The sequence below is a fragment of the Coregonus lavaretus genome, assembly GCF_964263955.1.
Source record: "Coregonus lavaretus genome assembly, chromosome: 3".
Classification (NCBI taxonomy): Eukaryota; Metazoa; Chordata; class Actinopteri; order Salmoniformes; family Salmonidae; genus Coregonus; species Coregonus lavaretus.
Window position 1 is genome coordinate 73,052,065 of NC_139990.1, and position 16,751 is coordinate 73,068,815.

At 42.5% G+C, this 16,751-nt stretch overlaps 1 protein-coding gene and 1 pseudogene across 2 annotated transcripts in view; both read left to right on the top strand.

The window, feature by feature from the left end:
• Positions 1 to 534: 534 nt before the first annotated feature.
• Positions 535 to 3,693, top strand: LOC311108624 (somatostatin receptor type 2-like; annotated as a pseudogene). Its single transcript has 2 exons — positions 535 to 1,352; positions 3,545 to 3,693. The product of its transcript is annotated as a somatostatin receptor type 2-like (transcript).
• Positions 3,694 to 12,179: 8,486 nt separating this feature from the next.
• LOC311115410 (protein MMS22-like) overlaps positions 12,180 to 16,751 on the top strand; it is a 36,321-nt gene continuing 31,749 nt past the window's right edge. The window contains exons 1-6 of the mRNA XM_084157305.1: positions 12,180 to 12,259; positions 12,605 to 12,788; positions 14,023 to 14,148; positions 14,470 to 14,522; positions 14,725 to 14,812; positions 14,993 to 15,170. Of these exons, the coding sequence (XP_084013431.1) occupies positions 12,256 to 12,259; positions 12,605 to 12,788; positions 14,023 to 14,148; positions 14,470 to 14,522; positions 14,725 to 14,812; positions 14,993 to 15,170 (633 nt within the window). The 5' untranslated portion in view covers positions 12,180 to 12,255. The remainder of the gene's footprint in view (positions 12,260 to 12,604; positions 12,789 to 14,022; positions 14,149 to 14,469; positions 14,523 to 14,724; positions 14,813 to 14,992; positions 15,171 to 16,751) is intronic.

The window sequence follows — 16,751 nt, forward strand, 5'->3', positions numbered from 1 at the left end:
TTCAATAATTTTGAGATGATAGGCCATGAGATTTAAAACATGGTAAATGGGGGAAATTGTTACATTATTTATTGCTATGAAAATACTAGCATGTAGCCTATGCATGGAACCTATGCATTAGCAAAACATTAGCATTTTTGTACCGTTTCAGAACTAGTGGGTAGATTTAAAAACACTGAATCCTACATACTTAATGGAAAATATGGTTGGAGAACCTTAACCCATGAAACTGTGGTTTGATTAATTCTGAAAATGCCACATTCAGTTCTTCAATCCATGGTAGGGTTGCCCACACATTCCTTAAAATAATTATGTATTTCATACTAAAATGTTGAGTTACATAAAACTCTAAGGAGCGCCATTTGTTCCTTATTTTCCTAGTAACATGACGAGCAAGCTTCTGCAATTACAAATAGCGAACTTACCGAAATATTGCTAGGTTTTTACCCCATATGACATATCTGGGTTTCACTTTACTGAGAGCCAGTCGACCGGTCAGTTTGTCTGAGCGGTCAGTTTGTCTTTCTGCTAGAAATGGAACAACTTAACTCCTCCACCTCCAACTCCACCTCTAATGCCTCATTCTGGGGTCTGGCAACTGGCGTGGCTTTGTCTCTGTACTGCCTGCTCGGTATTCCCGGTAACATCGCAGTGATAGTCGTCCTCCGTCGGAACCATGATCTATCCAGTTTGAGCCGGAGACTGATGTTGAACTTGGCTGCATCTGACCTACTCTGCATCCTTACCCTACCTTTGCGAATATACAACATAGTCTTCACCTGGAGCCTGGGTCTAGTGCTCTGTCAGCTGACAGCTGCTGACTGTCACATTTCTGAGCATCCAGCGCTACCTCCAGGTAGTGCATTCCCACAGCTGGGCCAGACTGGGAGTGGCAAAGGAGAGGGGGCTACTGGTTGTCCTGTGGGGGGTAGCTGGGGTCCTGTCCATCCCTTATGGGGTGACGGTGCGGGATGTGAAGGAGGAGGATAATGGATTGGTCCGGTGCCAGTATGATTTTGCATCAGATGCTGAGCAGGTGGCTGTGTTGCTCCTGCAGACTCTCCTGGCATTTGTAGTTCCTTTCTTCATCATGGCCACAGCCTATATCCGCCTCCAGAAAAGGGTGAACCAAACAGCTTTCTTCAGGAGCCCCAGGATGACCAGATTAGTGAGCCTCATCGTTGGGACCTTCATCGTTCTATGGACTCCTCACCATGTCATGAACGTGCTGGGAGTGACGGCCATCTTGGCAAAGAATAAGGCTCTGAGAGTGTTCTGGGAGGACAACTGGAGGATTGCTGGAACTCTGGTCTTCATCAACAGCAGCTTGGATCCATTCCTCTATGCCAGGGGTGTCAAACTCATTTTAGCTCAGGGGCCACATGGAGGAAAATCTATTCCCAAGTGGGCCGGACCGGAAAAATCATGGTATATATAACTTAAAAACAACAACTTCAGATTGTTTTCTTTGTTTTAATACGATCAACATACAACATAAAGCTGGAGCCTGAGGACAGTGTGTCCAAAATAGTACAAGCACAACATCACTATTAATCATAAAACACGTCAAGTTTATTTGAAAATTCTAAAGAAAAAGAACACACAAACACACAATGCCTCAGTGATTAACAGAACTGTTTCACAGATCACAGAACTATATCAGGGTGTCATTTCTCAGGCAGAAATGTAGATAAAAATAATGAAATCCTGTTCCCCAAACAAGTGCAAGAACCACAGAGTCAAGAATAGATTAAATATACAAATAAAATAAAATCATATCAACATAAAAACATATAAACATAAATCTGAAAGCGTTGCTCAAACTCCCGTAACAGTCCAGTTATTTTATCTTTGAACCGCTTCATGTCTGCCACATGTTGGGTCGCGCACACATTTTTCAGACAGGGGAAGTGAGCTGCATCACCACCGGCAAGTTGCGTCTCCCACAATGACAGCTTCAACTTGAAAGAACGTATGCTGTCATAATACTGCGTGACAACTTTGTTGCGCCCTTGCAGCTGTTTGTTCAAGTTATTCAGGTGCTCTGTAACATCCACCATAAATGCAAGATCCGGCATCCATTCTGCGGAATGAAATTCTAACACTGGTTTGCCCTTTTCTTCCATGAACTGTTCAATTTCTTCTCGTAAATCAAAGAAACGCCTCAGCACAGCACCTCGGCTTAACCATCTTACCTCAGTGTGGTATGGCAGGCCATAGATGTGGTCTTTCTCTCTGAGAAGGCTGTCAAACTGAATTTGATTCAGGCTTCTGGATCGGATGAAATTAACAGTTTGGATGACCACCTTCATGACGTTATCCATCTTTAATGACTTGCAACACAAAGCCTCCTGGTGCAAAATACAGTGAAAAGTCAAAAAATCACGTCCTCCATTTGCAGATTGCACTTTCTCTCTGAACTTTGTCACAACGCCTGCTTTTTTCCCGATCATTGAGGGCGCACCATCTGTAGCCAGGCTGACAGCGCGGGACCAGTCCACTCCGACCCTGTCCAGCGCGCCGACGAGTGCGGTAAAAATATCAGCTGCTGTCGTTGTATCTGTCATCGGCACCAACTCCACGAACTCCTCGGTGACGGTCAATGTGTCATCAACTCCGCGGATGAAAAAATGGCCAGTTGTGCAACATCTGTAATGTCTGTGCTTTCATCAATTGCAACCGAAAACGCAATAAATGACTTTACTTTTTGCTTCAACTGGCTGTCCAAATTCACTGAAAGATCGGAAATCCTGTCTGCAACTGTGTTTCTTGTCAGGCTGATATTTGCAAAAGCCTGCCGCTTTTCAGGGCACACAATCTCTGCTGCCTTCATCATGCATGTTTTTACAAATTCACCCTCACTAAATGGTTTTGAAGCCACTGCGATTTCATTAGCAATGAGGTAGCTAGCTTTCACTGCAGCGTCACTGATGTCTCGGCTGTGAGTAAACACAGACTGCTGTTTCTTCAGACCCGCCAACAGTTCATTCACCTTCTCTCATCTCCGCTGTCCTTGAAAGTTGTCATATTTGTCGGCATGAAGACTCACATAGTGGCGACGAAGGTTATATTCTTTCAGCACTGCAACATGCTCTGAACACACCAAACATACAGCTTTCCCATTCAATTCCGTGATTAAATAGGATGACCATTTTTCTTGGAACACTCTGCACTCTGCGTCCACTTTTCTCTTTTTTGACAGAGACATATTGGGGCAATGAGGGTGCCAAAGCACATAATGTTAAAAGTAGAAGCCGTAATAAATATCCCGGGCAAAACAAAGTAGCTCATTGGCTGCACGTGCTTGACCTACTTGCTCTGCCCCGGTATAAACAGTTTGCTTGCTTAACACAATTGCTATTGCGCCATCCAGTGGACGCAATTGGAACAGCAGTTTATTTTATAGAAAAATTGCAGCGCATTTTTATACTTTAAAAAAAAAAGATTTTTTTTTTTTTTGGTCAAAATCATCTCGCGGGCCGGATTAAACCCGTTTGTGGGCCTCCACGGGCCGTACGTTTGACACCCCTGCTCTATGCCTTTGTCTCCAGAAACACCCAGAGAGCACAGAGTAATGCCAGTCAGGTAGTGACCACGAGTTGTCACAATCTGTATGATTTCAAGTCACTCATTGGTCATTTCAACTATCAAAATATACTCCTTGATACAGACAAATATGACATACCTTATTGAGATTAGCACAGCTGTCTTAACTTATAATAACCACCCCAAAAAACAAAAGGAACTGTATGCATTGTTTATGTTTTTGTAAAGCTTAAAATCATGTTTAAATAAAGTAATATTGCTTTCATGACCAAAAATATTTTTGAGCATATTTCAAATCGGACTTCCATTGCAAACACTTCCTTCTCCATTAAAAGTAGACGAGAGTGTATTTTGGCAGAGTGTTGTGTTGTTACACATCAGTTTGACATAACTGTTTGGTAAGGTGAGGAGTAGGCCAATATTATGGAGGATTAATTTTCTCTTTTATGCATATGTTGATCAAATCAAATCAAATCAAATTTTATTGGTCACATGCGCCGAATACAACAGGTGCAGACATTACAGTGAAATGCTTACTTACAGCCCTTAACCAACAGTGCATTTATTTTAAACAAAAAAGTAAGAATAAAACAACAACAAAAAAAGTGTTGAGAAAAAAAAAAAAGAGCAGAAGTAAAATAAAGTGACAGTAGGGAGGCTATATATACAGGGGGGTACCGTTGCAGAGTCAATGTGCGGGGGCACCGGCTAGTTGAGGTAGTTGAGGTAATATGTACATGTGGGTAGAGTTAAAGTGACTATGCATAAATACTTAACAGAGTAGCAGCAGCGTAAAAAGGATGGGGTGGGGGGGCAGTGCAAATAGTCTGGGTAGCCATGATTAGCTGTTCAGGAGTCTTATGGCTTGGGGGTAGAAGCTGTTGAGAAGTCTTTTGGACCTAGACTTTGCACTCCGGTACCGCTTGCCGTGCGGTAGCAGAGAGAACAGTCTATGACTAGGGTGGCTGGAGTCTTTGACAATTTTGAGGGCCTTCCTCTGACACCGCCTGGTATAGAGGTCCTGGATGGCAGGAAGCTTTGCCCCAGTGATGTACTGGGCCGTACGCACTACCCTCTGTAGTGCCTTGCGGTCAGAGGCCAAGCAGTTGCCATACCAGGCGGTGATGCAACCAGTCAGGATGCTCTCGATGGTGCAGCTGTAGAATTTTTTGAGGATCTGAGGACCCATGCCAAATCTTTTTAGTCTCCTGAGGGGGAATAGGCTTTGTCGTGCCCTCTTCACGACTGTCTTGGTGTGTTTGGACCATGATAGTTCGTTGGTGATGTGGACACCTAGGAACTTGAAGCTCTCAACCTGTTCCACTACAGCCCCGTCGATGAGAATGGGGGCGTGCTCAGTCCTCTTTTTTTTCCTGTAGTCCACAATCATCTCCTTTGTCTTGGTCACGTTGAGGGAGAGGTTGTTGTCCTGGCACCACACGGCCAGATCTCTGACCTCCTCCCTATAGGCTGTCTCATCGTTGTCGGTGATCAGGCCTACCACTGTTGTGTCGTCGGCAAACTTAATGATGGTGTTGGAGTCGTGCCTGGCCATGCAGTCATGGGTGAACAGAGAGTACAGGAGGGGACTGAGCACGCACCCCTGAGGGGCCCCCGTGTTGAGGATCAGTGTGGCAGATGTGTTGTTACCTACCCTTACCACCTGGGGGCGGCCCGTCAGGAAGTCCAGGATCCAGTTGCAGAGGGAGGTGTTTAGTCCCAGGATCCTTAGCTTAGTGATGAGCTTAGAGGGCACTATGGTGTTGAATGCTGAGCTGTAGTCAATGAATAGCATTCTCACGTAGGTGTTCCTCTTGTCCAGGTGGGAAAGGGCAGTGTGGAGTGCGATAGAGATTGCATCATCTGTGGATCTGTTGGGGCGGTATGCAAATTGGAGTGGGTCTAGGGTTTCTGGGATTATGCTGTTGATGTGAGCCATGACCAGTCTTTCAAAGCACTTCATGGCTACAGACGTCAGTGCTACGGGTCGGTAGTCATTTAGGCAGGTTATCTTAGAGTTCTTGGGCACGGGGACTATGGTGGTCTGCTTGAAACATGTTGGTATTACAGACTCAGTCAGGGACATGTTGAAAATGTCAGTGAAGACACTTCCCAGTTGGTCAGCACATGCTCGGAGTACACGTCCTGGTAATCCGTCTGGCCCTGCGGCCTTGTGAATGTTGACCTGCTTAAAAGTCTTACTCACATCGGCTACGGAGAGCGTGATCACATAGTCATCCGGAACAGCTGGTGCTCTCATGCATGCTTCAGTGTTGCTTGCCTCGAAGCGAGCATAGAAGTGGTTTAGCTCGTCTGGTAGGCTTGTGTCACTGGGCAGCTCGCGGCTGTGCTTCCCTTTGTAGTCTGTAATAGTTGTTAAGCCCTGCCACATCCGACGAGCGTCAGAGCCAGTGTAGTATGATTCAATCTTAGACCTGTATTGACTCTTTGCCTGTTTGATGGTTCGTCGGAGGTCATAGCGGGATTTCTTATAAGCGTCCGGGTTAGAGTCCCATTCCTTGAAAACGGCAGCTCTACCCTTTAGCTCAGTGCGGATGTTTCCTGTAATCCATGGCTTCTGGTTGGGGTACGTACGGTCACTGTGGGGACGACATCATCGATGCACTTATTGATGAAGCCAGTGACTGATGTGGTGTACTCCTCAATGCTGTCTGAAGAATCCCGGAACATGTTCCAGTCTGTGCTAGCAAAACAGTCCTGTAGCTTAGCATCTGCGTCATCTGACCACTTTTTTATTAACCGAATCACTGGTGCTTCCTGCTTCAGTTTTTGCTTATAAGCAGGAATCAGGAGGATAGAGTTATGGTCAGATTTGCCAAATGGAGGGCGAGGGAGAGCTTTGTATGCGTCTCTGTGTGTGGAGTAAAGGTGGTCTAGAGTTTTTTTCCCTCTGGTTGCACATTTGACATGCTGGTAGAAATTAGGTAGAACGGATTTAAGTTTCCCTGCATTAAAGTCCCCGGCCACTAGGAGCGCTGCATCTGGATGAGCGTTTTCCTGTTGATTAATGGCCTTGTACACTGATCACATAAATGACTATGGATATTGGGATTCACATTCACACCCACACAGTTCTAGCTATAGCATGATGTTATTTTGATAGCCTGTGTATCATGTGTCACACAGGCAGACACAGGGTTGTATTAGGACGCACTCTTATCAGTTGCCCTAACTAATTTATAACAGGCTATAGGTCACACAGCACTGCCAGGGTGTTAAATTGTAGACCAGACTTGTTCCTGTACTCAGTACTATTAAAAATACATTTTAAAAAAAACAACGCTGCTTATTCCTTGAGCATGACAAACAGTATCTGTAGATCCCCCGAGCCCAGTATGGGGCAGTCGGACAGTGGAGTTAGCTAAGCTTTTAGCAGCACGCTGAGCCCCGTTACGGTGGTGCTGTGACCCGGATCGACAGTTGGGCTCAGCTCAACGGTCGGGGTTGCTCGCTGTGTAGCAAGTTTAGAAGGGGTGAGTGTAATGGAGTTAAGAACGTACCGTAAGCTCCCTCCACAGCTAGCTTGAAATGTCGCCGATGGAGCCATCCAAGGGGTACCTTTTGTATGGCTCAATCGGTTTGCACAGTGTCAAGGAGGGTGGTCATGTGTGTTGTGAAACAGAGGATAATTGGTTCGAGCCCAGCATAGGGCAGTCGGACAGTGGAGGAAGCTAAGCTGTTAGCAGCGCTGCTAACAGCTTAGCTTCCTCCACTCAGGAGACACTCTTATCAGTTGCCCCAACTAATTTTCCCATCAACATGCATTTTCTCTCCGCATCGAGAGCTTGCGACTACTGTATAAGGTTCTATCTGCATTTTTGTCAAAATTGAGTTATTGACATAGCTGTGTTCTGTTCAATGTTCTCTACCTATATAGTACCTCAAAATACCCCAATTCATATTGTTAAATTCAAAAGAATACTCAATAGGCGATATGCACAGGCGAGCATGACGTATTTCCGGTTAAATCTCAGGATGGATGTAAACTTCCGGTTATCGTAGAATGCTGTGCTACCGTATGCTAGCATTGAATGCTTGTCGTCAAAAACATCCGAAACGGTTAATTTTCGTCGTTGTTGTTGTTTATCTTAATGTTTATGTTAATGTTTTTACTTGTAATACTTCGTCTTGACTTATAACACGATGACGTGTAAACGTACGAAAGTGTCCTTTCAGTTATGTCAGTCACTGTCACTGAATTAGTCCATGTCAGCTAACATTTTATAGATTGCTAGGTAAATTAGTCTAGCCAGCTATCTAAACCTTGTAGTAATCATGGCCAAATTATCGACTGGGCACGCAAGGAACGCACGTGCCCAGGGGCCCTGACGTCGAGGGAGCCCCCATTGATTTTGTTAGTTACTCTCACTCAGATGTCATATGAACATGGCATAAGTCATGGAAAAATATGTTGAACTGCAGGAAATTAGCTTTAAAACGGCAACATGTTTTTTTGTTAAAAAACTGAAAACAATTATCTCAACCCCATGGACAAATGTGTAGAATTGCAGGAAATTAGTTTTAAAACAGCAACATTTTCTCTCTGTCCCATGGAAAGTTTTAATTTGCTTTAAAACTTTAAAATGTTCCTTATGCTGCCAAATATTTTTCCCGGAAGGTGGAAGGGCCCCCCAACCAAATCTCGCTTAGGGTCCCCAAAAGGCTAGAACGGCCCTGAATAAAACGACAGAATTTATATCATATGTACAATTGAGCATCTCACAACATAATGGACCATTTGGAAAGACTAAGTTACACACTTTTTCACTGCAACCCATCAAAGTGACAGACATTTTGAGGGCTTGTGGGAAGGGGATGTATTCATTTACACAGGCTGAAATTGCCCTCCCCTCTCTTCAAAGAAAGATTAGCAGAAATGATGGAACCTACCTTCACATACAAGACGACTCGGTGTGCCTGCTTTTGGGTCTGGATCTCTTGATGTTATGAAAAACATATACGTTACCTGGAGAACGTTACCGGGAGAACGCCAAACAAATCCAATTCAATGTCTCTCGGTTCTCTTTATTGTCTCTGCCTGTGGTGTGTAGGGGGATATTCATAAAAATTCGCCCAGTGGTATAAACACGCAGTTGTATGTACATTTATCTAGCCTATATATTCCCTAGTTCTCGAGCATGCATACAAACAAAAGCGAATTAAATCCCGTCACAAACTACTCCAGCAAACGAAAACATTCTGCTCCTGTCGAAAAGGATTTTAGAAAAGATGTGAATATGCATTTGAACGCAAGCATGGTGAGATGGCGAGATACCGTTTTGCAGAGACAGATCTGCATATGGAAATTAGGGTTAGCCTGGGTCCAATTTTATTTCACTGTTTTTAATGAGACGGGGACAACACGAGACAGAATGTCACGGAAGGGCATAGGACGTGACTTTCATACAAGGCTACAAATGACATACAAATATAATGCATTACATCATCTATACCAGGGATGGGCAACTTTGATGGAGGTGGGGGCCACAAAAAGCTGAACTCATCACCTGAACTATCCACGTGTGCATAACCCCCTCACCCAACCCTACCACATTGCGAGCAAAACAGTTTTTTTTGTTTTTTTTTATAACGTTTTAGTTAATTTCGTGCAATTCTACACATTTTGCCATGGGGCAGATACGTTTTTGCAATTTTACAGCAAATTCCCTGCAATTCTACACATTTTGCCATAGGGTGGAGAGAAATGTTTGCAGTTTTTAATATGATATCTGAGTGAGACTGACTAACAAAATCAATGGGGGCCCCCGGATGGCAATTTGACCATGATTACTAACTTACTAATTTACCAATCTAAAAAATGTTAGCTGACATGGCTAATTGAGTGACTATCAGTGACTGACATAACAAGAGAAAAACTGCTGATGCACAATCACATTTCGAAATGGTACCTTGTGTATTATACTATTCTAACTTGCAACAGTAAGTTGAGACCCCGACTGAGTTTAATATATATATATATATATATATATATATATATATATATATATATATATATATATATATATATATATATATATATAATACATGTAATGTAATGAGGCCATTGGATCAAATAAATGTAATGAGGCCATTGGATCAAATAAATATATATATATATACAATTGAAGTCGGAAGTTTACATACACCTTAGCCAAATACATTTAAACTCAGTTTTTCATAATTCCTGACATTTAATCCTAGTAAAAATGGTCTTAGGTCAGTTAGGATCACCAGTTTATTTTAAGAATGTGAAATGTCAGAATAATAGTAGAGAGAATGATTTATTTCAGGTTGTATTTATTTTATCACATTCCGAGTGGGTCAGAAGTTTACATACACTCAATTAATATTTGGTAGCATTGCCTTTAAATTGTTTAACATGGGTCAAATGTTTCGGGTAGCCTACCACAAGCTTCCCACAATAAGTTGGGTGAATTTTGGCCCATTCCTCCTGACAGAGATGGTGTAACTGAGTCAGGTTTGTAGGCCTCCTTGCTCGCACACGCTTTTTCAGTTCTGCCCACAAATGTTCTATAGGATTGAGGTCAGGGCTTTGTGATGGCCACTCCAATACCTTGACTTTGTTGTCCTTAAGCCATTTTGCCACAACTTTGGAAGTATGCTTGGGGTCATTGTCCATTTGGAAGACCCATTTGCGACCAAGCTTTAACTTCCTGACTGATGTCTTGAGATGTTGCTTCAATATATCCACATACTTTTCCTTCCTCATGATGCCATCTATTTTGTGAAGTGCACCAGTCCCTCCTGCAGCAAAGCACCCCCACAGCATGATGCTGCCACCCCCGTGCTTCACGGTTGGGATGGTGTTCTTCGGCTGGCAAGCAACCCCCTTTTTCCTCCAAACATAACGATGGTCATTATGGCCAATCAGTTCTATTTTTGTTTCATCAGACCAGAGGACATTTCTCCAAAAAGTACGTCGCAATGTGCAGTTGCAAACCGTAGTCTTGCTTTTTTAGGTCCTTTGCTGTTGTTCTGGGATTGATTTGCACTTTTCGCACCAAAGTACGTTCATCTCTAGGAGACAGAATGCGCCTCCTTCCTGAGCGGTATGATGGCTGCGTGGTCCCATGGTGTTTATACTTGCGTACTATTGTTTGTACAGTTGAACGTGGTACCTTCAGGTGTTTGGGGAATTGCTCCCAAGGATGAACCAGAATTGTGGAAGTCTACATTTTTTTCTGAGGTGTTGGCTGATTTCTTTTGATTTTCCCATGATGTCAAGCAAAGAGGCACCGAGTTTGAAGGTAGGCCTTGAAATACATCCACAGGTACACCTCCAATTGACTCAAAAGCTTCTAAAGCCATGACATCATTTTCTGGAATTTTCCAAGCTGTTTAAAGGCACAGTCAACTTAGTGTATATAAACTTCTGACCCACTGGAATTGTGATACAGTGAATTATAAGTGAAATAATCTGTCTGTAAACAATTGTTGGAAAAGTTACTTGCACAAAGTAGATGTCCTACCCGACTTGCCAAAACTATAGTTTGTTAACAAGACATTTGTGGAGTGGTTGGAAAACAAGTTTTAATGACTCCAACCTAAGTTTATGTAAACTTCCGACTTCAACTGTATATATATATATATATATATATATATATATATATATATATATATATATATATATATATATATATATAGAGAGAGAGAGAGAGAGAGAGAGAGAGAGAGAGAGAGAAAACTGATCCAATAGCCTTCAAAACAAAGTACAGTGGATAAAAAGACAATTAGGCACATATAAAGAAACGTTGCCGTTGGAGTATAAATCAGCAGGCTTTGGCACAAGCATTACACAAATGAGAGAACACCTTACTCTGACCATTTTACTCGCTGGACTAGAGCTGGTTAGTCTGTTTTCATGTTATCCAGAGCGTTGATGACTGTAACTGGGCTGCTGGCAACAATTTAATAACGCTTTTTTGCCTACGTTTACTGACACTGGACGGGTGTTGAGCGTTCCTAAATGGCACACTCAGACGAGAGTGACCTGTAATCGGAGTAGATAGCCAGAGGGAATTTACGAACGCACCCTTTAACAGATCATCTACATCACGCCTCTTGACAGACTAAAATGTAAATGTAATGAAAGATTTCACAGCAAAGGAGTTAAATGGAATATTAGCAAAAGCCGTACCCAATTCTCAGGTCCTAGACTCAAAGAAAGAAGAAGTGGGAGTTTTGTTTGTTTTGGCAATGTACTATTTTTATTAGGGTGGATTGTTAGCATCAGTATTAAGTATGGATTTATTTTAATTTTATTTTTGGTTTCAAACCAAAACAACTTTTGGATGTAGTCCGCCATAAAACCCACAGAAGAAGAAGAAGAAGAAGAAGAAGAAGCCTCTCGAAAGAACTTCAGACCAATCATCAGAAAGATATAGTTTGCGCATGCGTAGCGCGTGTGCTCCTTTGCGCGGGAGAGACAGGCGGAAGTGAAAACCCCAACAGAGCTTTCAGAAAGGATTTCAGGATTTCATCTGGATGTATGCTAGCTCGTTAACAAACTGTAAACTGTCTTTTGACTTTGCATTTACTTTGATGGTGCAACTGCAGTTTATTAAACAGTGCCGTTAATGTAGGTGTTTTGACGATGTTATTCTCGGCAGGGCATAAAGTCAAGACTCAGAGTAACTGCTACTAGTGATCCACGGCACAGATAAAACAATGAGTTAGTTAACGTTATACAAATATTTCAGTGAACTGTAACGTTAACTAGATAAGTAACGTTAGAGGTTTGCCAACATTAGCCCTGTAAGATTAACGTTACTAGGCTAACTACCTGTACGTTTATTGATATGTTATTTAATTGTTTATGTTGTCATTTGTATAGTTTCAAAAACGATTATATCGATAATTCATTGACTGTCATTCCCTGCACTTTAACTTACTAACAGTATAAGCTCTAACTATTAATTGGACACTTCCACAGCCCCGTCCCTCATCTTCCCAACTAAAGTGTCATGGCCAGACTGTTGAAATGACAGATTGTGTCTTCAATGTCACTTCTCTAAAGTGAACACAATGGAAGAGGACTTCAGCCAGTCGCTGACCCCGCCGGTGTCACCCTTCGTAGGGGAAAGCCAGTGTGAGCTGACCCCAGCCCTGCCACCCTGTTTCTCCTGTGCGTCTGACCCTGGTCGGGAAGACACCCAGCCACTGTCATCTGACAGTTATATTGGCAGGGGCTCCCTGAAACGGTAACGTCTCTATGAGCACACAGCTAAAGCATATTTTAGCAGGCTAATATTATATTGAACAAAAATATAAACGCAACATTTACAAAGATTTTACTGCGTTACAGTTCATATAAGGAAATCAGTCAATTTAAATACATTATTACAGACAGAAATACTCCTCAGACGATCCCGCAGATGAAGAAGCCGGATGTGGAGGTCCTGATCTGGCGTGGTTATACGTGGTCTGCGGTTGTGAGGCCTGTTGGACGTACTGGCAAATTCTCTAAAATGACGTTGGAGGCAGCTCATGGTAGAGAAATTAAGAATAAATTATCTGGCAACAGCTCTGGTGGACATTCCTGCAGTCAGCATGCCAATTGCACACGCCCTCAAAACTTGAGACATCTGTGGCATTGTGTTGTGACAAAACTGCAAATTTTAAAGTGGCCTTTTATTGTCCCCAGCACAAGGTGCACCTGTATAATGATCATGATGTTTAATCAGCTTCTTGATATGCCGTACCTGTCAGGTGGATGGATTATCTTGGCAAAGGAGAAATGCTCACCAACAGGGATGTAATCAAATTTGTGCACAATTTGAGAGAAATATGCTTTTTCTGCATATGGAAAATATCTGGGATTTTTTTTATTTCAGCTCACACTTTACATGTTGCGTTTTATATTTTTGTTCAGTGTATAATCTACTGTATAAGAGTACAGAGACATTACATAAGCCACTTGCCATGACATATGACAGTATGAAAGTCCCACCTACTTCATGGATGTCTCGCAGTGTTTTTGAATGGCCTTCAAGAATATATAATACAATTCATAAAAAAGCGGTCATTTTAAGATGTATGTAAAATTATATTTGTATTCGTGGATTAATTTACTCAATCAATCAGAAATCTTAATTAAAGGCATCAGGTAGAAGTAAATTCATCCGCAAATACGAATACAATTTTGCATATCTTAAATTACTGCGTTTTCATGAATTTGACAATATAATCTTGAAGGCCATTCAATAACAGCGTGGGACATGATCCAGGAAGTAGGTGGGACTTTCATACCGTATGTGACACATAGTAACTCAAAAGATTGTGGACAGCTGACAACAGTGGACAGAAATAATACATATTATGTTGATCTTGTTATATTACAACAGTATCATTACCAACAATATTGTTTGAGGAAAACTCCCTGTCTTCAGTGTCTTGTAGGCTGCAGCAGATCTAAGTTACTATTGTCTTCCATAGGCTGCTGTTGCGTCTGGACCCAGCCCCTGCAGACTATGAGGAGGACACAGTGGCTATCTTTGGCTTCCCATGGGTGACCGAGACTGCTCTGGTGGAATCTACCAAACTTTTGTTTGGCCTGTTCAGGTGGGAATACAGCCAGATAATGTGGAGTGTCATTCAATTTTTTCAGACTATGTATAGCTGCCTCACTGTCTCTAATTGGGGCGGCAGGTAGCTTAGTGGGTAAGAGCATTGTGCCAGTAACCGAAGGGTCGCTGGTTCTAATCCCCGAGCCGACTAGGTGAAAAATCTGTTGATGTGCCCTTGAGCAAGGCACTTAACCCTAATTGCTTCTGTAAGTCGCTCTGGATAAGAGCGTCTGCTAAATGACTAAAATGTAAAATGTAAAAATGTAATTCTCAGGGTTTTGAGGTCAGTGTGTCACAATTTGTTGTCACCTTTCAGGCAAAAGCTTCTTAAACTAGAGACCCTGGTGCAGTCCAGCTCTCATGACTTTGGTAAGATAACTTAATATATACCTTGCTGCTCATGGAGGAGTTCACATGTTGATATTATTTGATAAAGCTTTGTGGTAATAACCAAGATACTGCCTGTGTGATGTGATTTGGTATGGTGGTGGTTTGAAATTTGGTAGTTGCGATGGGGAAATCTTGTACTGTTTTTGTTGTACTGTATGTACTTGACAATTTTATGTTTCAGGCCAAGCCAGCAGCCTCCATTATGAGGCAGAAGACCTTAGGCAACAGTGTGTGCTGTTTCTCCAATATGTCAAAGTCTTCCTATACAGGTAATGCTACTGGTCAGTTATTACTGATTCTCACTGACTGTGTCCCTGGCCTAGGGCATAGGCTATATTTACATAGCTAGTTCCAGTAAAACACTGTAAGGATTCGTTTTTTGTTTAAAAGGTCAAAGGTCTGACACCTGACTTTTCTGTGACTCCCTGTGTGACCTCTGCACCCTGCAGGTACCTGGAGCCCACCTGTCCCCTGGAGGAGGGCCCCTGTCACCCCTATGAGGAGCTGGAGGCTCAGCTACCCTCTGCTCTGCTGGAGGAGCTCTTTGGGGTCACCCTCCTCATAGGGCGCCTCAAAGACCTGCCGGCCAACATCCAGAGTGCCCTCACCATACAGCACCAGGGCAAGGTAGCCCCCCCCCCCCCCCCCCCCCATACACACACACACACACACACACACACAAAAAAGCATGAATATTGTGAGTGAATACCAGACCTGGGTTCAAATATTGGTGCATTTGAGTATCTGGTATTTAATATACTTTTTCTGTGGATTTGAATATTCAAATTCACAGCCCAAAACAAGTATTTTTATTTGAGTATTTGAATGCAAAAACCAAATAGTCTGCCAAATTGTATTTGACAGTATGTTCAAATACTTATTTAAAATGCTATTTTTTAAATACCTGGGTTAAATGCATGGGAGTGTATTTGAGTCAGTGGATTTCAGTTTTACAAATATTTCCAAATGCATTAAAATATTCAACTACTTGTCTTTTCAAAGAAAATATACAGTACCAGTCAAAAGTTTGGACACACCTACTCATTCAAGGGTTTTTCTTTATTTTTTACTATTTTCTACATTGTAGAATAATAGTGAAGACATCAAACCTTTGAAATGACACATGGAATCATGTAGTAACCAAAAAAGTGTTAAACAAATCAAAATATATTTTATATTTGAGATTCTTCAAAGTAGCCACCCTTTGCCTTGATGACAGCTTTGCACACTCTTGGCATTCTCTCAACCAGTTTCACCTAGAATGCTTTTCCAACAGTTTTGAAGGAGTTCCCACATATGCTGAGCACTTGTTGGCTGCTTTCTCTTCACTCTGCGGTCCAACTCATCCCAAACCATCTCAGTTGGGTTGAGGTCGGGTGATTGTGGAGGCCAGGTCATCTGATGCAGCACTCCATCACTCTCCTTGGTCAAATAGCCCTTACACAGCCTGGAAGTGTGTTTTGGGTCATTGTCCTGTTGAAAAACAAATGATAGTCCCACTAAGCGCAAACCAGATGGGATGGCGTATCGCTGCAGAATGCTGTGGTAGCCATGCTGGTTAAGTGTGCCTTGAATTCTAAATAAATCACTGGCACCAGCAAAGCACCATCACACCACCTCCATGCTTCACGGTGGGAACCACAGATGCGGAGATCATCCGTTCACCTACTCTGCGTCTCACAAAGACAGAGAGTAAAAGACGGGGCAACCAAAAATCACAAATTTGGACTCTTCAGACAAAAGGACAGATTTCCACCGGTCGAATGTCCATTGCGCGTATTTCTTGGCCCAAGCAAGTCCCTTCTTCTTATTGGTGTCCTTTAGTAGTGGTTTCTTTGCAGCAATTCGACCATGAAGGCCTAATTCACGCAGTCTCCTCTGAACAGTTTGATGTTGAGATGTGTCTGTTACTTGAACTCTGTGAAGCATTTATTTGGCCTGCAATCTGAGGCTGGTAACTCTAATGAACTTATCCTCTGCAGCAGAGGTAACTCTGGGTCTTCCTTTCCTGTGGCGGTCCTCTTGAGAGCCGGTTTCATCATAGTGCTTGATGGTTTTTGCGACTGCACTTGAAGAAACGTTCAAAGTTCTTGACATTTTCCAGATTGACTGACCTTCATGTCTTAAAGTAATGATGGACTGTCGTTTCTCTTTGCTTATTTGAGCTGTTCTTGCCATAATATGGACTTGGTCTTTTACCAAATAGGG